This window comes from Galeopterus variegatus, unplaced genomic scaffold, assembly GCF_000696425.1.
Source record: "Galeopterus variegatus unplaced genomic scaffold, G_variegatus-3.0.2 Scaffold4313, whole genome shotgun sequence".
Taxonomy (NCBI): domain Eukaryota; kingdom Metazoa; phylum Chordata; class Mammalia; order Dermoptera; family Cynocephalidae; genus Galeopterus; species Galeopterus variegatus.
Window position 1 is genome coordinate 169475 of NW_007730424.1, and position 25126 is coordinate 194600.

Here is a 25126-nt window from a genome sequence, read left to right on the forward strand (position 1 = left end):
TTCCTCTGTAATGCAAGAAAATGGACTCTGCCAATATAGAAATGTGTTTTAGACTAAGAAGGGGAAATAAAGGTGTTAACTCTTTGACCACTGGACCACTGGTTAACTGGAAAATTCAACTCTCTCTATTGCTCCTAACACTCTCATTAAACAAAATTTAATTAAATAATTTTCTAATTTTCTTTGACATTTTATTTAAAAAAAACTTGGGGGGTAATATGTGGTAATTAGTACATTTTTCTCTATCTTTTTTATTTGCACTATTAATTATAAAATATTAGATAATGATACTATATTGCTAACTATATTCTATTAAAAATTTTAACAGTGAAGTTTGATTGTCATTACTCTGAGCCATTTTAACTATTTTGTAACATGCCCCCAAATGCTGAGTCCACTGTGACTACTGAATAAAAATAAAATTAATCTATGGGGTGTTTGTTTTTAAAGTTATTCAGTGCTTTTCAAGTTACTTGGCACAAGAACTCAGGTCTCATAAATCCAGACTCCTTCCACTGTCCCCCCAGCACTGGCACCAGATGCTACTCTTTGCACAGTGACTCTGTTTCTCATCTAAAATGGAGCTTTGTGATGAGTGAACTCCTGGGGCTACTAGGTCATTATGTGTTGTCTGCTGCTTCTGCACTTCTGTGGAATTTCACACTGTTCCATGTGTGACTAATGGATGGGTGACATGAGAAGGATGCTATGCCTAACGTCTTCACTCAAGTGCAAATGAACTGGCTGATAAACTACCAGCTCTCAGGATAGCGGTCCTTAAGCTGAGGGACACATCAGAATACCTTAGGATGCTTTTGCAAAACAGCCATCCTTAATGACTTTCATTCAGTAGACCTGGAGAGGAAACTGGAGATCCATATTTTGACAAAGCTCTAATGCTGGTCAATGAAAAATCAAGGTTCAACATACTAAAATTATAAAGGTAATCATCATCGCAATTCCAAATAATAGCATAACTAACAAACATTGAGGACAGAATATGTGGGGTAGTATGAGATGAGTCATCATCCTTCTAATGGTGAGTCATACATAGGATTAAAGTTGATAAAGGAAGAAAAAGATACATAGACATATTTTATAGAAGTGTGGAGGAAACCATCAGAATAACCAAACACAGAAAAGGTTTAAAATAGTTAACTTCTTTTTTTTTTTTGGTATGGTGAGAATGCTTAAGATCTCCTCTCTTAGCAAATTTCAAGTATACTATACATTGTTATTAATACATTGTTATAGTCCTTGTGCTGTACATTATCTCCAGAACTTATTTGTTTTATAACTTCAAGTCCATATCTTTTGACCAACATCTCCCCATTTCCTCCACCCCCCAATCCCTGGTAACCACCATTCTACTCTCTGTTTCTATAAGTTCACCTTTTTTAGTTTACATATATAAGCAAGATCATGGAGTATATGTCTTTCTGTGCCTAGCTTATTTCACTTAGCATAATGTCCTCCAGATTCATCCATGTTGTTGTAAATGGCAGGATTTTATTTTTGAAGGCTGAATAATATTTCACATGTTCTTTATTCATTCATCCATTAATGGACATTTAGGTTGTTTCCATACCTTGGCTATTGTGAATAAAGCTGCAATGAACATGGGAGTGCAGATATCTCCTTGACATACTGATTTCATTTTCTTTGGATATATATCCAATGCGCCACTGGGCCGGCCCTAAAATAGTTAACTTCTAAGAAGTATAAGATTGGAGAGAGCATGCATTTGCTTCCTCTTTTATGCCCTTCTGTAATATATATATATATATATATTTTTTTTTTTCTTTTTTCTTGCCATATAAATATGTTACTCATTCCTACTAGTTTTAAAAAATAAAAATAGATGTTCAGATAATTCTGATGTACCTTGCTTGTTAGAGATAATTTGTTAGTCACCAGAAAGTGGGAGAGGGAGTAGCAGTGACAGGACAGGGAAGAGAATTCTTTGCATTTATTGAAGCTTATGGTTTGTCAAGAAAGCCCTGCTTAATTTGTTATCTCCAACCTGGAATTAAAGAACACTGGTGCTGTTAAATGCTCTACTGTAGGACAGGGAAGAGAATTCTTTGCATTTATTGAAGCTTATGGTTTGTCAAGAAAGCCTTGCTTAATTTGTTATCTCCAACCTGGAATTAAAGAACACTGGTGCTGTTAAATGCTCTACTGAAACACAGCTTCAGAAGCATTTCTCATAAGAATAACAAAAATGACAATAATGGCTAAAATGCCACTTTGTATTCATTATATAACTTCATCCAAACAACCTTTTGAGAGTTTTGAGGTTATTGCCATTTAAAAATGAAAAATTAAATAATCAATTGATAGACAACTTTAGATTTATTTTAAACATTTCCTGAGAGGCCATATCTTGAGCTAGACATTCTGTTAAATGCTTTATATACATAATACTATTTAATCCCCTAAACAAACCTGAGAGGTAAATGTGCATAGTAGGCACTGGATACTTATTTGCATAAATGAGTGAGTGAGGATCCGTCCCAATTTTATGTTGAGGAGCTATGGTTCAGAAACCTTCGGAAAATCCTTGAGATCACACAGCAAGCAAGGATTCAAACTGTGGTTCAGCCATGAAATCTGCCTTCACCAACCAGTGGAGGAACATATGAGTTTAGAGTTGCAGTATAAAGTGGCCATAGATAATAGTAAATGAATGAGCATGGCTGTCCCAATAAAATTTATTTTTTGATACTGGAATTTAATTTCATATAATGTTTACAGTATGAAATATTACTCTTTTGATTTTCCAGTGATTTAGAAATTCAAAAACTACGAGCCAATACAAAATCAGGTGGCGGTTGGATTTGACCCTTGGGCCATAGTTTTCTGACTCCTGATCTATTTAGAAGCAATTTTGGAGATCAGATGAAACCCCTCCTTGTACAAATAGGGAAACTGAGGTCCAGAAAGGGGAATATCGCCTTAATTTTTGTATGGCTGGTTAGCAGAGTAGCTTGCATTAGAATGTGTCTCCCCTCTGTACACAGTGGAGGAGGAAACACAATGTTGAAAAGCCATCTGAGTAAAATGACTGGGAGTGAAGTGCTCAATTAAGTAAACTAGTTAATATAGTCACTCCATCTATCATATATCAATTACAATTTTCAAAGGATTAGAATAAAAAGACATTTAATTATGATATCCTAAAGAGATGTTTAATACTATAACTACATTGGACATGCTTTCATTTTGCTGTGAAGATTTGGAGCATGCTTTAAGGATCCTGAAGAGGCTCTGGGCCATCATTATGAGTATTAATTACCACACGTGCTTAGAAACAAAAGAATTGATTATGTGTGCTTACTGGTTACTTAACCTCTCTGAGGCTCAGTTCTCTAGTCTTCCAAATGCAGATATAATAGCACCTACATCATAGAATTGGTAAAAGGTTTAAAAGAATCCATACAATTAAGCACTTAGAACTTTGTTCAGCACATAGTAAGTGCTTAATGAATGTTAACTATTATTATCATCATCACATTTACCACATCATTATCATTGGGTCAGGTGTTGTTAGAACTGCTTCAAATCCAGGGACCGGGTCAGGCAAGAAGCCTGAGAACATGAAGCAGGTGCACAGGAACACAGCATTTGGAGGATGAAAAGCTTTATCTTCAAAGGCGGATTTCCTTTTCTCTGGGATTCTTTCAAGGTATCACATACAAGCTGTTCAGCCCTCACCATCCTGCCCGTGCTGACACCATACCCATCACAAGGAGGAGTAAGTGTCCAACGTTAAGGGAAAGGAACAAGGAGGAAGGTTTATTAAACAAGTCCTGGGTCACCGGAAAGAACTCCCTTTACCCCATCCCCTTGAGATCTAGAAGAGGTAAGATTAGGGCAAACCAAAGAACTTGTATTTTATACTCTGAATGGCACAAATTGCACAGACCAAGTTTCTCTAAATTGTTAGATGAAATCTTAGAGGACAGCTCCACAGAGAGGAGAGTTACAGGGAAATGTGGTTTAAAAAGTCCTGTTACATTAGAAATGCTTGGAAAAAGTGGGAATGATCAGCCTAGAAAATAATAGCAGTCTAAGATGGTAAGTGAAGGATGTATCTGAATCTCAGAAGGGATGTCATGGGGGAAAGGTGAAAGGTTTGTTCTCTGAGGCTTGTTAAGGTAAATCAGAGCTACAAGTGGTCAGATGTCATGGGAGGCAGATTTTGGCTAAAATAATAATGAAAAAAACCATAGTGCCTAACATGTATCAAACTTGTACTATGTAGCACTGTGCTAAGTGCTTTATTTGAATTATTTCATTAATCCTCATAACGAGCCTATCAAGCAAGTACTATTGTCATGCCATTTGCACGTTAGAAATGAGAAAACTGAGGCTTAAATTAATAGAGTAGTTCCCGCCCGATATAGTTCAGCTAGTGAGAGACAGAGACCATAGTTCTAGCATGTGACAAGACTCTTGGGCTTGTTTCTAACCACTGTACATCCTGCCTGCTAACTACCAGTGTAGTCAGTCTGATTCATTTATCTCCTGTCCTGCAATAAAGCACTTGTAATGGTCTGCTTCTTTATGCTAAGAAGGAATTAGCAGGTTTCCATGAGACCAGGTTGGTTGTTTGACTCAGCTCCTTTAAGGTGTGCTGGTATGTGGAATGTGGACCACAAAGCACTTTATTGCTCTCTCTCTCTTAGGCCTCTCCTAGTTGTCTCTTTCAAATGGCAGTGGTTCTTCTCATCTGCCCCATTTGATTGTGAGCTCCTAGAGGGCAAGGACCTTGGCCCCCACATTAACCACACTCAGTGCCTGGAGCAAGGTGCATGTTTAATGCATGCTGAGGAATGAAGAAACAAAGTCTTTGCTTACCCTTTTCATGATTTTCATATAAACTTCAATCCTGCCACCTCTTTTGTCAGCTTTTGTCTTGTGGATCAAAGAGGGTTTCTTATTGACTTTGTACAGTATATTGTGAACCAGGTCATAAATAAAGAGTGTCAGGAGGAGTTTTCAGGACAACCACATAAATTCTGTCCTGTCTTTGAACCCATGAGCTGTTTGCCCCTGGGCAGTTGTCTCAATCTCTATAGGCATTAGCTTATTGATCTGTAAAACAAGGACATTGTCTACATCAATGATCTTTCAAGCTATGTTCCTGGTTGCAAGCATTTTAGAGCTTACCATGTTGGGCTAGGAGATAGGCAGAAGAATGGGGCCTTAGAGTCCTACCCTCTTTCGTCTACCAAAGCAGCCCTGCTTTTTATCTGTTTTATATACTAGGGTTCTCCCACAAGATTCCATTAGAAAACAGAGCTCCAAACTAAAAAGTTTGGAAACTTCTGAGCTACTTGATTTCTCTCTTACAGGCTCTTCCAGCTTTGATCTACAATTCTGTGATCACACAGGTATGTGCACATGAATATGGATATATGTGAATTAGTGCATACTCCTGGGCTGAGGACTTAATTGTGTTCTCAGATACCCATGTCTCTGCATAAAAGTCATCACATTTTCCTATTTTAGACACATGCCAACCAAACCTTTAAGGTGTCCTTACCTTATATAATTCCTGGTAACACACAGGCTTATTTGGTTCCCACAAAGTCAATAAGACATTACGGCTGTGCTTAAATCAGCTAAAACACCATCCATGCTGGGGAAAAAAGCATTAGTGTTGACTTACCCAATTACATTTGAAACCAGTGAGGCAGGTACCTGCACACTTGGATGTCTGCAAACACACCAACAGACATACCTCTTCACTCAGGTGTCCATTATTTACAAAGCACTGTAAAAGTTAGGCAGGGTCTCACAGACCCATTTCTCTAAGTCCTGGGATTTAGGATAATGCTGGCACTTTGTGGCAGAAGGTCAGGGATCCCTAGACTGGACTGTCGATGCAAGGCTGCAGAGGTGTCTGGACTGGGTTTAGATTCCCTAACCTGGGATGTGTTCCCTTCATCTTACCTCTGCTTTAACTGGTTGCAGTCAGAGGTAACACCTGACCAGGAACACCTCAGAGCAATAGCCAAAGGTCAATTCAAAGGTCAGCCTTTCAAAGTTTCCTGGGATGAGGCAGGCCTCTATGGCTGGAGCTCCTGGTGGACCTGAAACTAATAGCATCTTGCCTGTTCATAATCAAAATCTTCCTATCCAAGGAAGGTGAGTCAAGGACTCATAGCAAACCCAGCTTTTGAAGAAATGCCAGCTTCTACATTCTTAATAGCCTCACATATAGTACGCATCCATTGAATGCTTGGTGAAAAAATGAATGGAAGTCCAAACATATGATAAATTTGAAACCTACTGGGAATAAGGAAAGAAATATTTTAGTCATTTATTCATCCATTCACTCATTCATTCATGAGTGCTTAATATCACCAAGCACATTCCAGACACGGGGATGTAGCACAGAAGACTTGCTTTCAAGTTACTTAAGGCCTAGTGAGAAAGGCCAAAATCACTCAAGGAATTATAGAGCAAAATAAATGGACCCAAACCTGACCCTGGAGCTCAGGGAAGGCTGCCTAGCGGCATAATGGAGCCTGAAAGAAAACGAGCCTTAGGTTGGGTGAGAAGGATGGGGAAGAACACTGTGCATGCTTTGAAGTTCAGAGTCAGAGCAACAGAGGACAGCGTGTTGCAGGAACTGCCTGTATACATCAGCTTGGATTCAAATCTCAGTTCTACCACTTCTAGCTGTGTGACCTCGGGCATGCTACAAAGCCTCTCTGTGCCTTAGTATCATTTGCTGCAAAATAAGACTTATTATAATACCTATCTCATAGAGCTTTTGTGAGGATTAACTGTGTGATATGCCAAAGTCTTAGAACAGACCCTGGCATATAGTAAGTACTAACTAACCTATAGCCTGATGTCTCCTGGGGTTCCATTTCCCTCCCACTATATTATCTACTTTTCTGTCTTAAAAAGAGGGCAGGTAAGGAAACAAGGACTGAATCCTTCTAGTCACACATCACCCCAACCACCTACCAAAATTGGTGCTGGTTGGGGGGGTCCCTCCTGCTTCTAAACTGGTGGTGGCAAGAGGTTTCCATGCTGTGGCAGAGCAACCACCACTACCTTGCATATCTGAAATGGTCCACAGGACACTGACCCAGGGGGGAAAGGGCCATTCCAAATCAGCCAAGGATAGGTGCTGACTGGTTAGCTCAGTTGGTTAGAGCATGGTGCTGATAACACCAAGGTCCAGGGTTTGATCCCTGTACCTGCCAGCTGCCTCCCCCCCCAAAAAAGTAAAAAAAAGTCTATTTAGAAAAAAGAAAAAAAAATCAGCCAAGGGGTGCATGGTTTGTAAGATCAATGGATACAAACACAGTGTGCTTGAGAATAGACTGGTTAGCTCAGTTGGTTAGAGCATGGTGCTGATAACACCAAGGTCCAGGGTTTGATCCCTGTACCTGCCAGCTGCCTCCCCCCCAAAAAAAGTAAAAAAAAGTCTATTTAGAAAAAAGAAAAAAAAATCAGCCAAGGTGTGCATGGTTTGTAAGATCAATGGATACAAACACAGTGTGCTTGAGAATACCTGGAACAGCCTCATCCTTATAATAAGGAAGCCAATGTGGCTTTGAGATTTTTTTTTTTGTTTTGATACTTCTGGACTGCAGAGAGAGTCAGAAAAACTAGAACCCTAAATTGCACAGTTGGGAAAGTTTTTTGGATAAATTTATTTCTTTTGAAAACATTGAGCCAAATCTTGAACAAACAGACCTCTTGGAAAAAATGATTTGCACAAATAATAAGTCAGGGCAAAGTTCGGATAGGACCCTGGACTTCTATTTTACTTGTTGTTCTAAAACTTTAGATAAGTTAACTTATTTTATCTTTATTTTGTGAAGTACATATTAATATTCCCACTTACAGATGAGGAAATTGAGGTATAAAGAGGTGAAGTGACTTACCCAGGGACACACAGCTAGTAAGTGGCTGAGCCAGAATTTGAACCCAGGAAGTTTCAGGAGGAAAGGAGTTTATTTTTTGGCTTTGCTCAATTATAACACCAGTCTAAAGAGTTGCAATAATTTCCCTCATTTGGGCAGTGTGACCCAATGGAGAACTAGCCTAGTCTTTGGAATTGGAGAGGTTTGAGTTCAAATTCTAGTTTTAGTCACATGACCTTAAAAAAGGTCTTTCAACAGCTTGAACTTCATTTTCCTAACTCATAAAATGGGACTATAATCTCACCTTTCTTGGAGGAATGCAGAAACCCTCAGGGGTCTCTACAATGCATTATCCTAGAGGATAGGGGATGAGTGCAAATAGTAACATAAACTCTGCCTTGTCTGATGGGATTCTCGGAGCCCCTAGGAGGAGAGCAATCTTTGGCATCTGGGATTTGTCTTTTTTCCCATCCAACACCCCTTTTCCTTCCAGATGCTCTCTGCAGTGTCAGCTCTCATGACTATAAAGTGATCTTGTGTTCTGACTGTTCCAGAAGAGTGAGGGGAAGAGAGAGGGAGAGAGGGAAGGCTGTGTGGGAGGAAGAAGGGGAAGGTGGAATGAGCCCTGCCAATAAAGAAAGACTCTAAAAGGGGCACAGAGAGTAGAAGGGGGTGCTTCTGAGCTTCTTGGTCTCTGTCTCTGCCTCTCTCTCTTTTGTATGTGTGTATGCTTGCTTGCATGTGTGCACACACCAAAGAAAGACTCTAAAAGGGGCACAGAGAGTAGAAGGGGGTGCTTCTGAGCTTCTTGGTCTCTCTGTCTCTGCCTCTCTCTCTTTTGTATGTGTGTATGCTTGCTTGCATGTGTGCACACACACAGAGAGGCATATAGGAACATTGTGAAAATAAAGAGAAAGGCAGCAGGTGGGAGGAAAGAATCAATAAAGATGGAGCAAATGATTGCTCCAAATCCTAGTCCAGCTCTGCTGTTTAACTTCTGTGGCCTCAGACAGATCACTTCCCTTTTCTGGGCCTTGTGTGTCCATTTCGTAAAATGAGGGGCTGGGTGGGATCAGCTGATAGGGATCCTTCAGCTCCAACTCTGTTGGATTCTTCAAACCAGAGCGAGGGCAGACTCTTCACACAACTGCTGGCCATGTGGATGTGGCATCATGATCCTCCCCAGACTCCTTGCAGCCTCTCTAGCCTATGATTGCCATACTCTGACAGCTCAGGTGGCCATTTATGGGGCTTGCATTACTGTCACAGGCTGTGGTTTTCTCTAGCATTCTTTTTAGAACTTTATTTACATGTTCCAATCTACCTGGAAGACAGGAACACACTGCTTCCAGGACAAAAGTTAAGCCTGTGCTTCTTAGTGCCTCTTGCATGGGCCCAGCACAGTGCCAGGCACAGGCATGGGTCTGGCACAGTGCTTGGTACACAATGGATGGTCGTTTGGTCAGCTGTAAGAATCACATCCTGTGTGAGGGCACTGGGGGAACTGGAAGGTGTTCAGACCAGAGGAGCAAACATCAAAGAGCAAGCAGGGTAGCCGTTTCCAAACACTCAAAGGCTGCTTCGTGGAAGGGCAGGAGACACAGTCTGCAAAAGCCCATGGGCGGGTAGAACCAAAAGAGATGAAAAGGTGACCCAGGGTGAGCAGAACACAGACTGTGTCCTGTTCGAGGAAGACTGTGGAAACTGTCAGAGGCTTTGAGAAGATAAAGGAATGCTTCAGAGATATGAGTTCCCCATCACTGGGTATTATTCAAGCAGGAACCAGATGGATGGGCTTCTGTTAGGGATGTTGTAAATGAGATTCTGGCCCTTATGGGAAGTGGGTTAGAAACCTTTTTAGGCCCATCTCTACCTACTAATTTGCATATGCATAACTGGATTCATATTTCTGCTATCTCTGCTTCTTTTAGCACATACATGAGGAGTTTGTCTTTAAGTGTATGTGACGTGTAGGTGCAAATGTTGTTTATTTCCCAAGAAGCCATTTCACTCATCTGTTCATTCACTGACTCTTTAAAGAACACCTGTTACATGCAATTCACTTTGCAGGACTGGGAATTCAACAGTGAACAAGGCAGGCACGATCCTTCCTCCAGGAGCTTACAGACAAACAGGGAGAAAGATATTATATAAAAGTGAATCAGTTGTCTAATCTCAATTACAGTAAGAGAAAAATACCTGGGGCTATGGCAGCATAAAACAGGACTGGGAATTCAACAGTGAACAAGGCAGGCACGATCCTTCCTCCAGGAGCTTACAGACAAACAGGGAGAAAGATATTATATAAAAGTAAATCAGTTGTCTAATCTCAATTACAGTAAGAGAAAAATACCTGGGGCTATGGCAGCATAAAACAGGTAGAGAAAATTTAGACTGGGAGGAGGCAGAGGGACCTTAAAGCTAATATCTCGTCCCCAGACATAAATGTCTTCTTTCTTCACTTCCTTCTCCTATAATGATACTGATGATGACAATGGTGATGATTCTTATGGTAATAATTACCAACATTTATTGAGTGCTTATTTGGGGCCATGCATTACTATAAGCATTTCATATACATTATCTCACTGAATTCTCATAACACCCCATGAGGAGGTAAATAATGTTATTATTCTTTTTTTAGAGATGAGGCAATGGAAGCTCAGAAAGGGCAAGTAAATGAACTAATGTCACATGGCTAATAAATATAAAGCCAGAATTAAAACCCAGGCCTGTCTGACCCCAGAGCCTTCCAAACTACTATACCAGCTGCTTAACTGGAGGATGCAGAAACCAAATGTGACTGCGTGTGGCACTGAGACAAAAGGAAGAGAGGCACTGAACAAAGTGGGTAAGCTCAGCCTTACAGAAGGAGGTTAACAGATTTCTCACCATAGGGGAGCAGGGAGACTAAAGAACAGTTTCTTCTTGGGGCTCATCCAGCAGAAAGAAAGTGGAACAGAGCTGGGGGCTTGGACTAGCTGCCACATGGACCAAAACTTCCAACCCTAACATTCCACAGGAGTTAATCTGCAACCTCATGTGGAAATGGCTGACTGCCCTGGTCCCCAAGTACCCTAGTGAGACCTGGGATGGCCTGACCCCACCATTTCTCCCTCAACTTCTCTCACACTAGAAATTATAATTTTAATGAAATTCCATCACTGTATAATGAAAAAGGTGTCCGGTGGGAGTTGTGGGAGCCTGAATTTGAATTCCAGGTTTATCACTGCCATTACAGACAAGATTTAAACTGAAGTTCTCTTGTCCAGGACAACCCCCTCCTTTTCCTGAGCATCTTACCCAACTCTCCCTGCTCAGCAGTCACATGGCACAGAAGTAAGAACACGGACTTTAGGGTTTTATGATCCCGGATGGGAGGCCCAGCTCCATCACTTTAAAAACCTTGTGACTTTGGAAAACTCACTTAACCTTCCTGAGCCTCAGTTTCTTTAACAAGCTCAAGGGCTGTTGTAAGTATTTAGTGATACACATTTAAGTGTTTATCACAGAGTCTAAAACATAGCAATCAATGAATTATAAAAATTATTCCCATTGTTACTAGGGGTTTAAGAAATTCTAGTTCAGTAGCTTGGCATCAGGTTAGCCTGATCACCAATCCTTATGCCCACGTCACTTGGTTTCTGTCATATTCCTGACAGCCAAACTCCATTAATTAGGTTCCTGCCTTCCTCCTCTGCAGCTCAGTTGTGTGAAGTCTCTGAGACTCAGTTCCCACATCTGTAAAGTGGGGATGATGAATTCTACCTTGCTTACTTCACAGGCGTATTCTGACTTTCAAAACCCAGTGGTGGGAATATGCAAAAATGTCACATAAGCTATAATATGGTTTGAAATGGAAGAGATTGATATTATTACTGTTATTAGTCTTCCAAAAGGTACCACATGGTCTACGCTGGTCAATGTTGTCCAACAACTTCAATATTTCTCCAACTGGGGTCTGTTAGGCCCTGCATAAATTCTCAGAGATCCGCTAGTTCTCTTCAAGACTTTTAAAAAATATGCCTTTATTCCAATAAATTTCTAATTGTCAATATTAATAATCTGGTCATTTGCTCCATGGCTCTGGTATTCACATTTGCAATCACAATGGCACTGAAGCATTTACTTGTTAGTGCTGTGTTTTCTGAACTGGCTCTGCAGATATATTACAGGGACCACAGGTCCTGCACTTTGAGAAACATTTGTTTGGTCTAAGATTTGCCGCTGTTGGGTCACAAAGATAAGAGCTATAACTCTGGAGGGCTCTGGCTGGCAGATATCTGATATAACCACAATTTCAGACCAGGGAGTACCTGCAGAGTCAGTGCTGGGATTTGGTGGAGCACTAGTGGCCAGATGGGATAGCTTTGTGTTCCAGTGGGTTCCAGAGCCTAGGCGTATCGACAAAAAATAGTGGCACAGCTTTCCAATTTGTGGATGGTTCAAGTTCACTTTATGGACATACTGATGGTATGGAAATATTCATACACATCTATCCTATCAAGTATATATAAAGTATAAATACATATGCAAGCATATATATACATACACGGATACATACACACAATATGTACAGATGGGTGAATTTAATATATGAAGTAAGACTTCTCCACCTGTGCTGAACATTTTTAACTTTTTAAAGCATGATGGCATTTGGCAACATATTTGGTCTCCCCAGTGACACTATATGAGTGGGTAGAACAGGAACTATTGTTCCCAATTGACAGATGAGGAAACTAAGGGCTGGAGAGTTGCCCAAGAACAGAAAGCTAGCAAAGGGTGGCATCTGGACAAAAAGCAAGATTTTTTTTTTTTGACTCCTTGTCCATTATCTCTCCTCTCTGACCCACAATCTCCTTCCTTCCTCTCTTCCGGCAGCCCTCCAAAGGTTGCTATTTGAACCCCGAAAGCATCCCTCCAAAGTGATCTGCTAGAAGAAAACTGCTGGCTACTTTGTAGCTCATGCATTCCAAAAGGGACAGAAAGAACTGCAAAATAAAAGTGTAGCTCCAACCTTTTGTTAAACCTTCAAAAATCTTCCATGGTCGCTAACTCTATAATTACATCCTAATCACAAACACTCTGAAGGAGAAGGTCAGTTCCATGCAGCAGTAGGCTAATTATGTGGTGGAATTTCTAAAAATTATCATCTTATAAATTGTGTTATTCCTCTGAAGGGGGAAGAAAATACACCACACACTCGACTATGTTTCAAACTGAATTAATTAGTAATTTGAAGCCTAATTATCAACTAATCTATTGGAACATGCAAGTCTTTTGTATTTGGATGGTATATGCAATTTGCATCCTATTAGCTGGCAGTTGTAAGGATTTGAGAGCTCATTAGGTCAGAAGAAGAAAAATGCAGATCAGAAGGATATAGCAACCCAAGGGGCTGAATTGGTGATGCTGTGACTAAGGGGGCACTGGCCAACAGATGGAGGCTGGCAATGTAATTACCTGGCGTCTTCCAGTGGCTCTAAGGCCACTGATGTGTAATTTCTATTTCACCCCAGAGAGCTAATTATGTATGTCCCCACCCTTGTTCTGTGTATTCTCAAGCAGCACGGTGCCCACTCACTGGCCAACAGATGGAGGCTGGCAATGTAATTACCTGGCGTCTTCCAGTGGCTCTAAGGCCACTGATGTGTAATTTCTATTTCACCCAAGAGAGCTAATTATGTATGTCCCCACCCTTGTTCTGTGTATTCTCAAGCAGCACGGTGCCCACATGGTCTTACTGACAGATGTCCTGGAGTAGTGGAAAAGGCACTGGATGCTGCCCGCTACCTTTGGTGCTAGGCCTAGCTCCATCGCTGACTCGCTGTGTAACCCAGACCAAGTCACAGCCCCTTGCTGGTTCTGTTTCCCTACAAACAAATGAGATTTAGATGGAGCTGACTTCCCCAAATCCCTTCTAGCACTGAGGACCTGGGATGTGAGAGATGGAAATGGTCTTTTGGGGGTGAGACTCTTGGTTCCCCAAAAGAGTCTGGACAGCCACCACTCATTTAAAATGCAAATACCTATGAGAAAAGTAACATATTTAACCATTAACAGCTGGGTCTAAATTAACCTATCTCAATAAACCTTTCTTATCTCCAGTCCTGACTCTGAAATACTGGGACAGTCAAGACAGAAGTTTTGAAGGGGAGAGAAGGGTAAAGCAAGGCTCTATCTAAGACTGGAGATCAGGTCAGAAAGAAGGACAGAATATAAAGGATGCTTTGGTCCCATTTTTAGATCCATGACCCCAGATCTTGTGCTTTAGTTCTATGAATAACCTTTTTGATATTTTGTTCAATTAATAACTAATATTCCTCAAAAAAATAATCAACACAAAATAACATGGCTAAAACTGAACATGGTTATATGTTCAGTTTGGTGAGGTTGAAATCGAAAATTTCTTACAGATAAAAAGCTAAAAGTCACATCTTAATGGAAACATGGAAAACTGCAAAAACAGGCTAGGATAATAAACAAACTTTGTAGAAAAAGCTACCATTAAGAGAAACTGATAATTGTTCAAACTATCACATGGGAAAATCTGTTATTGATTAAAATATGTTGGGAGATGCAGCCACTTTGGAAAAAAATTATAGAGTTCCTCAAAACACTGAACATAGAGTTACCACATAACCCAGCAATTCCACTCCCAAAGTATATATTGAAGAGACAAACTTGTACATCAATGTTCATAGCCGCATTATTCGTAATAGCCAAAAAGTGAAAACAACCTAAATGTCAATCTAACACTGTTGAATGAATAAACAAAATGTGATATCCACCCATAATGGAATATTATTTGGCAATTAAGAGGAACGAAGTACTGATACATGCTACAACATGGATGAACCTTGAAAATACTATGCTAAGTGAAAGAAGCTAGTCACAAAGGACCATATATTGCATAATTCCATTTAAATTAAATTTCCAGAATAGGCAAATACATCAAAATAGAAAGTAGATTAGTAGTAGCCCAGGGCTGGGGAAGCTTGAAGGGTGGTGGGGAGTGACTGCTAATGGGTAAAAGACTTCTTTTTGGGGGTAAAACAACGTTTTATTTTCTTTCTTTCTTTCTTTACTATTTTAATTTATCAATATACAATGTGGTTGATTTTCATGTCCCTTTACCAATTTCTCTTTCCCCCCCTTAAAACAAAGTTTTAAAATAAGATTGTGATGATAGTTTCATAACCCTGTGAATATATTATAAACAATTAAATCGTACATTTTAAATGGGTGAATTGTATGTGATTACATCTCAATAAAGCCTTTAAAAATGGGACTAAACACAAAAGAAAATTACATTTGGCCTTAGAAAAAACCAGCTGGAAGAATTAAACTTCATGATAAGAAAAGTAGATGTGTAAAACATGACCCAGATAAAACAAACTTGACAGAAATAATGGTCACAAAAGAAATCTCATAATGGCACATGCTACTAGGTAAAATTTAATATGCACAAAGAATGATTTGATGAGTCAAGTCTTCCTTGTAACATGGAAAATAATTGCACCTGATATCAAGAACTGCAGTACATTAAAATGAAGACAAATTAAACAAACAAACAAAAAAAGAAGACAGGCTTGTGTATACCATGTAGAAAAGTGAATCAAAACTAAATTGACATAATATTTTTCATGCTGGAAAATTTTTTCTGGTTAAGGATTTGTCAATACTAGTGTAATTATGATTTGAGTATTTTTATTTATAAACAGTAAAAGTATCATTGGGGTCCAAATAGGGGCCAAAAACAGTGGGATCAAGACATCTTGTATCCATTCAAAGATGTGGTGATTTTGTCCTTATTGCCAACGAGCAGAGCCAATTAAAGCTGGAATTGTGATGACTGAGCAAACCTTGCCCACAAGCACGCTCGCTTCCAAAGAAGGTTAAAAGTTTACAAACAGTGTGCAGTGATTTGACAAGTGGGACGTGGAGGAAAAATGGTAAATCTAGTATTGCCAAGTCTTAGTATTGAAGCTCTGCACTGCCCCTGACACCCGTGCAATTCGCATCAAGTAGAGACCGCAGAAGCAAGTTAGGGCCCAAACATGGAAAGGCCCAGAGTGGAGAGCCTGCAGAGCTGTACTCACCAGATTTGCAAGGATGTAGTGGTAGCCAATGCCATTCTTCTCCAGCTTTATGATCTACAAAACATGATGGGAGGGGACTCATCAATCATACTAACAATTGAAGCTACAACAATAGTAATAATAGCAACTGACATTGAGTGCTTACAACATGCCCTGCCCTATCTGAAGTACTCAACTACAATATCCCAACCATCCAATGATAGTGATGTTGTTGGTATCCTTATTTTGCAAATGAGGAATAGGCATAGAGTGGTTAAATAATTCTGTAAGGCTACCCAGCTATTAAGTGGCAGATGCAGGATTTGAAATCAGTTTTGCCTGATTCCAAAGGTAGAGTGGTATTATCATAACCCCAAGGACCCAGCCAAAATACTGCACTCCTTCCATAAAGCCTTCCTCGTACACAGACATTCTTCCGTAGGTGGGACTCTTTTGTTGCATGGAATCTTCTGTCACTGTCATGACAATATCAGTGCTTGGATGGACAGATGAGTGGATGGTCAGATGGGCAGGTGGATGATTCCACTCCAGTTCTCAATCTTCAGCTCCTTGCATGAACCGTATGAAGATGCTATTCTTTCTTTTCCTAAATTTTGTGCCTTCCTCCCTAAGCCAGTTGGGTACTCAGACATTAATGGATCATTCAACTTGGAAGCTGGAAGGCAATGTCAGGATCATCTAGTCCAACCCTTCAATGTACAGATGGGAAGCTGAGGCCCAAAGAGAGGAAGTGATTTGCCCAGATCCCATAGTAGTCTGGTAGCAATGTTAGGACCTGACTATTGTGGGCTTTTCCATCTGATGCCTGATTATGGTTAATTACTAAAAGACAGGGTCCCCAAACACCCTTCCAATCTGAATGCAGACTGTCCCTAATGATTGGAGGCAGGAAAGATATTTGTTGCAACAACTATCCAGGGATTTGCTTGGGCAATCAGACATACCATCTAGTCAGGAACAGTTAAGACCGCAGACCTTTCTAGCCCTAGCTCAGCCTGCAAATTAACTTGATCTATTTCCTTATTGTTATTTTAATCATCAAATTGGGATTAGTATACCCTGCTCGATGCCTCTTTCCATGCACTCTTGCAAGGAGGCATAAAACATATGAGAAGCACTTGGGCTTTTTTTCTAATTGAATAAATTTTCAAGGTTATTAAAATCCATATTCAGACATATACTTAATTGGATGTATGTGCACAATGGCTCACTTTTTTTTTTAATGTGGGAAATAATTAAATGCACGTGCATACAATGAATGTTCTGAAACAGTGATTGTGAAATTCCAGACCATGGAGCTCAAATACTATTGGGATGATAGTTTTATTAATAATTCATTACTTTTTCATCATCTTGTCAAACGGTTTGCTGCCCTTTCAACAATGAGATACCTTTATCAAAAACCTATTTAGCTTCTAATATACACAAAACAGCAAATAAAAGATATTTCAAAGCCCATCACATTCAGACAATGGAGAAGTATAGTCCCTGCAGGATGAAAGTAGGGATTGAAACATAGGAAACAGCCAATAACTGATGTCTTCTGACCAGTAAAACTTAGCAATTTCATATGGTTCAACCTATTATTAACCTTCCCAGCCATCTATTCACCTACCTATCCATTGACCTACTTTCTCTCCTTTACTATATTTCACAAATATTTATTAAGTGCTTACGACGTATGAAGCACTGTGCTAGCAACATAGTATAAAGTGAAACAAGCATAGTTTTGCTTCCCTGGATGTTACACTTTACTGGGAGGAGATCCATAATAAATAGGTAAACATATAAATGCCTGTGCTATGTGCTCAGGACACAGTATTGAACAAGTGAGGCAAACTCCCCAGGCTCTCACTGAGCTGAGCTTTCAGTAGGGAGCCAGATGGTAAATACATGAACAGATAAACGAACAAGGTTTCAGCAGGTGAGAAGCACCACGAAGTCAATAAAAAGGGCAATGTGATGGATAGCCCCGAGATGTCCTGGTCTACTCTCACTTCTAACTTTTTCTGTACTTAAAGACTGTGTTATATTATTTGTTGTTTTATATATTGATAGAACATTATATTCTAATAACCCTGTTCTCAGCTCACAAATCTGCAGTGACTCCACATTGCTTACAGAATAAATCCCAAACTGTTTAGAATGGTTTCCAAGGATATTCACGATCGTGTGTTCAACTCTCTGCCATCATCTCCAATGGATGCTAAGCCATACCGCGAACCTCAGTTCTCACATCCCCTCTGAGCCTCCAACATGCCCTTCCCTCCAGATTAAAGGCTCTTGTGGAGACAATGGCTACCTGTAGAGATACAGACCCATCTCACATTTGGGATCTTTCTTAGGGCCTTCATTAATTCTTTATTCTTTCAATTCACTCAAAAATATGTATTGACTACTTACTAGATGCCAAGCACTGTTCAAGGCACTGTGGATACATCAGGGAAGAAAACAAAACAAAACTCCCTGGCCTCATAGAGCTTACATTCTAGTTGAGGAGGGGGGAGCTGGAGACAGAGATAGGCAATTAATTTCCTATTTGGAATCTGCAATCAATGTCTCTGTCTCCTTCCTTAGGTTAGGCAGAATGATTTTTAATAGACTGGAGAGACCCCAGTTACTGAGTGTTTGATAATGTAGGATGATGCCAAGAGGGTCAGATGGCAAGTCAGAGATGTAAGTTGTAGACTCATCATTTTCACTAACTAGTTGTCTGAGCCCAAGGCAAATTATTCAATCCATTTGACTATCGGTCATCCCATCTGTAAATGTGAGCATAAGCAATAAATCAAGTGGTCTGTAAGATCCTTTCAACTCTTTGGACTCATTTTTCAAAACACAAGAATGACACAATTAAAAACATGATATTAACATGCTACGATCTAAAATACCCACATGAACAAACCACTTCCTTATAAAATACTAGTTTATTCTTTGACAGAGGAGGTAGCTACAGAAGGCAGAGGCAGAAAAGTTGCATTTTTAGGAGGGGACTTTCTGCTTTTCTTATATGCTAGCTGTGAGATCTTAGGCAAGTATGATCCTTCTTTTTTTCATCTGTGAAATGCGATTTGATCGAAGCTGTTTTATAGAGTTGACGTGAGGATGACATGGGATTATGCACAGAAAGGGCTCGGCATAGTGTCTGGTATACCTTAAGCAGTCAAAAAATAGCAATGTCTGTTGTCTATACCACAGAACAATACAGGACAAGTCATCAGTCTATTAAGAGTACCTCACTATCATTCAGTGCTTTCTCCATTTCCTATCTCATCTCATCTTTTTATCAGTTTTGCAGGAGAGGAACTTTATTTCTATTTTACAGATGAATATACTTATGTCCAAGGAGGGGAGTAACGCAAGAAGCCAGTACTAGTTGGCACTATAAATAGCAAAAATAAGCAAATGTTTACATATGTCACTTACTGTGGGGTAAGCTTTGTTCTAAGTGCTTTACATGTACTGATTCTTTTAATTCTCACAAGAGCCCTCTCCAGGTGGCTATTATTATGATGATGATGATGATGCCCATTTTACAGATCAGGAACCTGAGATGGAGAAAGATTAAAAACCCAGTGCTGGCAGTTAGCTTAGTTGGTTAGAGTGTGGTGCTGATAACACCAAGGTCCAGGGTTCGATCTCTGTACTGGCCAGCCAAAACCAAACCAAAACAAAACAAAAAACAAGAAAACCTGGCCCAAGGTCACAAAGTTAGTAAATAAATACTAGAGCTGGGATTTGAACCTCATCCAGTCTGGTTCCACAGTCTCTGCTCGTAACCATTATCATATATTGCCTAACTGAAAAACTAGAATTCAAATCCCTGACTGCAGACCATAGAACTTCCACCTCAATGGAAACAATTTTTGTGTATTTCTTTTTCTAAGAGCAAAGGCCAAAACCACACTTTATAAAGTAGGACACATACAGTTAATACCTTAAAGAATCTATGACTTTCAAAATCTCTCCCCGTTCTGTTGCTAAGGCCTCTGAGTGATTGCTGAGCTGATGCTGAGATTCCCAATGGGGATCCCAGGGATCTTGAGGGCCATTAACAAGCTTTGTCATGTTGTCAACTACCTAAAAGTACCACCTTTTATTACATGGCAATGCTCAAAAGTGATTGCAAAATCTACTTGCTTGCTAGCTTAACTGAATACACAAACTTAGTTTAAAAAGACAAGAAATCTACACAAATGCCTGTTAATTCTGTGGTGGGCACATGCTTTAGTTCTCAAATGGGAGGAACCACAGTTTAGAGATCTTTGGCTAAAAACTGTTGAGGTTACAATGCCTGTTCTCAGGGTATACAATCAATTGATTTCTTAGAGACAGGAGCGTGTTCAAAGAAATAGTAGAAAGGGAGGTGGCTGCCACTTCCTTGACCTCTTAAAACAGGTCAGTGGGCCAAAAGGATGAGATGCCAAATGCTGGATCGGTGAGTGACAGAACCTTGAGCTGAACCTAGGAATCTGGCTTTACAGCCTGTGTTCCTAATGTGATAGCACTTCAAAAACTCTAAAATGCAATGCAATTTTCTTTTTAACAATAAAGGGAAACATTGGAGGTAAGTTTTTGGCCAACTGATCTGTGAACCATTTGAAGCCCTAGGTCAAGGCTCGCATTGCTTGTGCTATGTCATAAAATTGTAGAATTAAATTTTACAAATTACAGAATGTGAGATAGAAGGCATCTAGTCTCATACAGTCAAGAACCCTCCTTATAACCCTCTTTATCACACCCAAGGCAATCCAGCTTCTTCTGAGTCATCTCCCACTCCCACCCTGAGCCCTTGCTGCCTTCACTACCTGGCCCAGGATAGCATTAAGGCGTTCTGATTCACAATCCACCACCACCAGCCGCTCCTTTTTCTTTTCCAGGTCCTGAAAGAGCATCCGGTATCCCTCCTCTGTGGTTGTCAAAATGTTGACTGCTGTCACCTGCCAGTTCTTTTCGGCAGCTGTGTCCAGGACTTTCTGCAGGACGGACAAGCCTGAAGGTCGGATGAGTAGGATAGAGAAATGGCAGACCATCAGGATAGGCAGTCACTACCCCACTTCCACCAGCCACCCACCTCTCTGTCTACCCCCAACACCACCCCTCCACCAAGCTCAGCTCCAGCTTTCTCTGACTGCAAGTCTGAACTCTGTAAGAGCAGGTGGTAGGTCTCTTGTGTGTCTGTTTCCAGGACATAGTAGGAAGTAGAATTAGTGATTAAAAATATAATCTGAGGCTCAATTCCAATCTACTGGCTAAATGAGGCTCATTAGCATCTCCAAAGTTTAGTTTTTTCAAAGGTTAAAGTGGTGATGTAAATAATGCCCACCTCACAGTGTTATTATGAGGATTAAATGAGAATGTCTGAAACATGATAGAGTCTGATACCTGCAAGGTCTTTATAAAGGTTAGCTGTAATTATTGAGCATTCAGTAACTGCTTACTAAATGTGACAACCTGGCATTTAAAGAGACACCTAATAACTGTAGATCAAATTCATGAATGTTTGACATATCCTCAATACATAATACTTCATCTCTCACACAGTAGGTGTTCAATTAATGCGTTAAACTACTCTCTTTTGATTTACACCTAAATGAATGGAGGATTCCATTACACAATACTGTTTTGTTTCATCTTTGAGACTTACAAGGTATATTAGTTTCCTATTGCTGCTGTAACAAATTACTACAAATTAAGTGGCTTAAAACAACACAAATTTATTATCTTACACTTCTGGAAGTCAGATGTTTGAGATAGGTCTTCCTGGTCTAAAACTAAGGTGTTGAGAAGGTTGTGTTGCCTTCTGGAGGCTTTAGGGGAGAATCTTTTTCTTGCCTTTTCCAGCTTCTAGAGGCTGCCTGCAGTCCTTAGCTTACGGCCCCTTCAGTCTTCAAGGCCAGCAATGGTGATTAAGTCTTTCTCACATTGCATCACCCTGACACTGGCTCTTCCGCCTCTGACTGCCACACTTAAGAACACTTGTGCTAACATTGCACCCTCCTGAGTAATGCAGGATAATCTCCCTATTTTAAGGCCAGTTGATTAGCAACCTTAATTCCATCTGTAAACTTAATTCCTCTTTGCCATGTAACATATTTGCAGGTTCCAGGGATTAGAACATGAACATTTTGCGGGGAGAAGGTCATTCTGTCTGTCACAGATAATTATTTCACTCTCACATTATTAATCAATCTTTTGTACCTATATCATTTCTGATTCCCAGTAACACTGCTAATCCCTTCTATAGTGACCATTCATGAGTATCCGTCCTCAAGAATCACCTATAGATTGATTCTTCTATGCCTTCCTAGTTTTGTTTCTTTTTCAGTACAAGTTACTTGGTGTGTTTGAGCCTCAAATTTGCTACATATCTGGCACTGTTCTACCAGCTTTCCTCTCTTTAATTCACTTAATCTTGTGAGGTAGGCACTATTATTATCCTTTATTTACAGATGTGGAAATTGAGGCTCAGAGAGAGTTAGTCATTGGTCCAAGTTCACACAGCTGGCAAGCGGCAGTGCTCTAAGCTCTGAGTTTTGAGGTAGATGGAGCCCTTTTGAGAGTGTGGATACTTCTGCCAACCTGGGAGATGATACTCTGTAAGCTAAGTCATGTTTTTCTGGCTTTGCCACTTCCAGGCTACAAACTTCATTATGCTGCAAAGCTGTCCCGAAAAAGACCTTCTCCAGATGACCCCCACAATGGCTGCTGTCTGAGAAGGAAAATCATCAAAACAGGGAGAGGGAAGGGAAAATCAGGGAAAATACGGTGCTTCTAGTCTCTCCCTCTACTGGCTCCTTCCCATCTGAATAACACTCTATCTGAAAAGCCATTTCACAAGCCACCGCCTCCTCAGAAGTCTTCTAAGACTCCCTATAGGCAACCACGCCAATCCATATTCCTCTGTCTCAGCGTCCAGGCCTTTCATGACCTATTTACTTATTTACACCAATAATGACTAAGTTCTTACGGGACTATTTCATATACAAGGTGACGGTAGGACACTACAGGACAAATGCTATGGGAGTTAGAAATAAGAAGAGAGATCTCCTCCAGATGTCAGGGAATAGAGAAAGTGGGATTTGAGCAGGCTGCAAAAGAGGGGAAAAATTCACTTATGTAGCTCTGAGAAGGGACGTGCAATGCAGAAAATGGGAGTAGCATGAGTAAAGATACAGAGAAGAAAAAAGTGTAGAAAACATGTGAGATGATGTAAAATTCAAAGGAGACAGAATTAGAAAGCCCTGAGAGGGATGATGACGACAATGATGATGATGATGATGATGATAGCAGCTAACACACAGAGAGGATTCTGCGCATTTACATTGCAGGCACCGAACAAACACTTTCTAGTCATTATCTCATTCGATCTTCACAACACCTTTATAGAGAAGAAAAAAGTGTAGAAAACATGTGAGATGAGGTAAAATTCAAAGGAGACAGAATTAGAAAGCCCTGAGAGGGATGATGACGACAATGATGATGATGATGATTAACACACAGAGAGGATTCTGCGCATTTACGTTGCAGGCACCGAACAAACACTTTCTAGTCATTATCTCATTCGATCTTCACAACACCTTTATGAAGTAGAAACTGTTTATTTTCATTATACAGATGAGAAAATGAAGGCACAGAGAATTTTATCCCCATGATATAAATGGTGAAACTGAGGCACAGAGAACCTGGCCAAAGTCAAACAGCTGGAGAGGAGAAGACCTACGGTTCAGATCAAGGTCTGTCTGACCGGAGGCTGTGCTCCTAACAACCTGCCGTGAGCCATGAGCCATTCAGCTGAGGTCCTTAGGCTTTGAGTCTGGACTCAGGAGGCATGGAAGCTTGGTGAGCTACAGAGTGACATGGGGCACTAAGAGGATTACTCTCTCAAAGGGTGTGTTTCCACACTGTGAGTTAGAGATTAGCTGCCAAGAAAACAGTCCACAGAAATAAAGCATTTTAGATCATCCCCGCATGCTTTTCAGAGAGGCAGTGAGGCATGATTCTCCTTTCTGCTGTTAATTTTCTCTCCATCCCTCAACAGTGTCCCTCTTCTAACCGTTGGCTTACCCCGGTCGGCATCATAAATGTAGACAAATTTCTGCCACTTGTAATGGTCAATGATGCTGATGAGAGCATCCTGCAGTTCGGGGCGCAGCTGGAGGACAAACTGATTGGATGTGTCAACAGGAAAGCTCGGCGTAATGAAGCAGACGTGAAGGGCCCCACAGAAGGAGGTGAGCATGTTGACAGTTCTCCGTTCATAAAACCCAAAGATGGCATAGACTCCTTTGGAGAACTGGGAACAGACTAGAAAAGGAGAAGATAAGCATTAATGGATAGAAGATGCTGCCAACAAGCTGTCAGATGGCTCCAAAATGAATCTGTCCACTAGTCCATCCATCCAGCCCATCACCTATTCATCTGTCTATCATCTGGCCATCTACCCACTCAACCAACCAATCCATCCATCCATCCTTCAATCCACCAATCTATTCAGCTTTCCACGCATCCTACTCATCTTATTCATTTATCCATCCCACTTACACATTCATGTGTCCAATCCCACCATCCATCTGTCTAAGTCAAATATTTAGTAGGTGCCTATTACATGCCAGATATTGTCATGATTATTAATTATAACAATGTATACAAAAGCATTTTCATATATTGCTCACTTTGTCTCTAAAATGACCTTGTTAAGGTAAAAAAGAGATGACTGGGTCATTTTTTAAAGGAGAAAAAATCAAGGCTCAGAAAGTTAAGGAACATGTTCCAGGTACCACAGCTAGGACATATCTCAGTTGGGCAGATATCTTGACTCTTAATCCAGTGATCTTTCCATTACATTGTCCATCACTTTGAGGGAAAGCACAAAGAGATGTTACAGGAAGAAGGATGTCTGCAGCTATCACTGCTGATACACGTTTAAGAAAACAGGACTTGATTTTCCCAGCCTAGCCCTTAGCTCTCAGTGTACATTTCTCTGCTGATGTTCATTTTGTGTCCGTACATACTGTTAGTGGATTTTCAGGCCCCCCCCAGTGTATCAGCCACATTAATAGCTTAGCCAGGCCCCCCCAGTGTATCAGCCACATTAATAGCTTAGCTATGTGAACATCCCCATAGGAT

The 25126-nt window shown here is 40.4% G+C and overlaps 1 protein-coding gene across 2 annotated transcripts in view; it reads right to left on the reverse strand.

Moving 5' to 3' along the window:
* GRIA1 (glutamate receptor, ionotropic, AMPA 1) overlaps window positions 1–24317 on the reverse strand; it is a 152040-nt gene extending 127723 nt beyond the window's left edge. For both annotated transcript variants that reach the window (XM_008587235.1, XM_008587236.1), the window contains exons 1-3: window positions 24065–24317; window positions 20806–20990; window positions 15998–16051 (exon numbers count right to left, since the gene is read on the reverse strand). In XM_008587235.1, coding sequence (XP_008585457.1) covers window positions 15998–16051; window positions 20806–20990; window positions 24065–24239 — 414 coding nt within the window. In that variant the 5' untranslated portion in view covers window positions 24240–24317. The remainder of the gene's footprint in view (window positions 1–15997; window positions 16052–20805; window positions 20991–24064) is intronic.
* Between the last annotated feature and the right edge of the window lie 809 nt (window positions 24318–25126).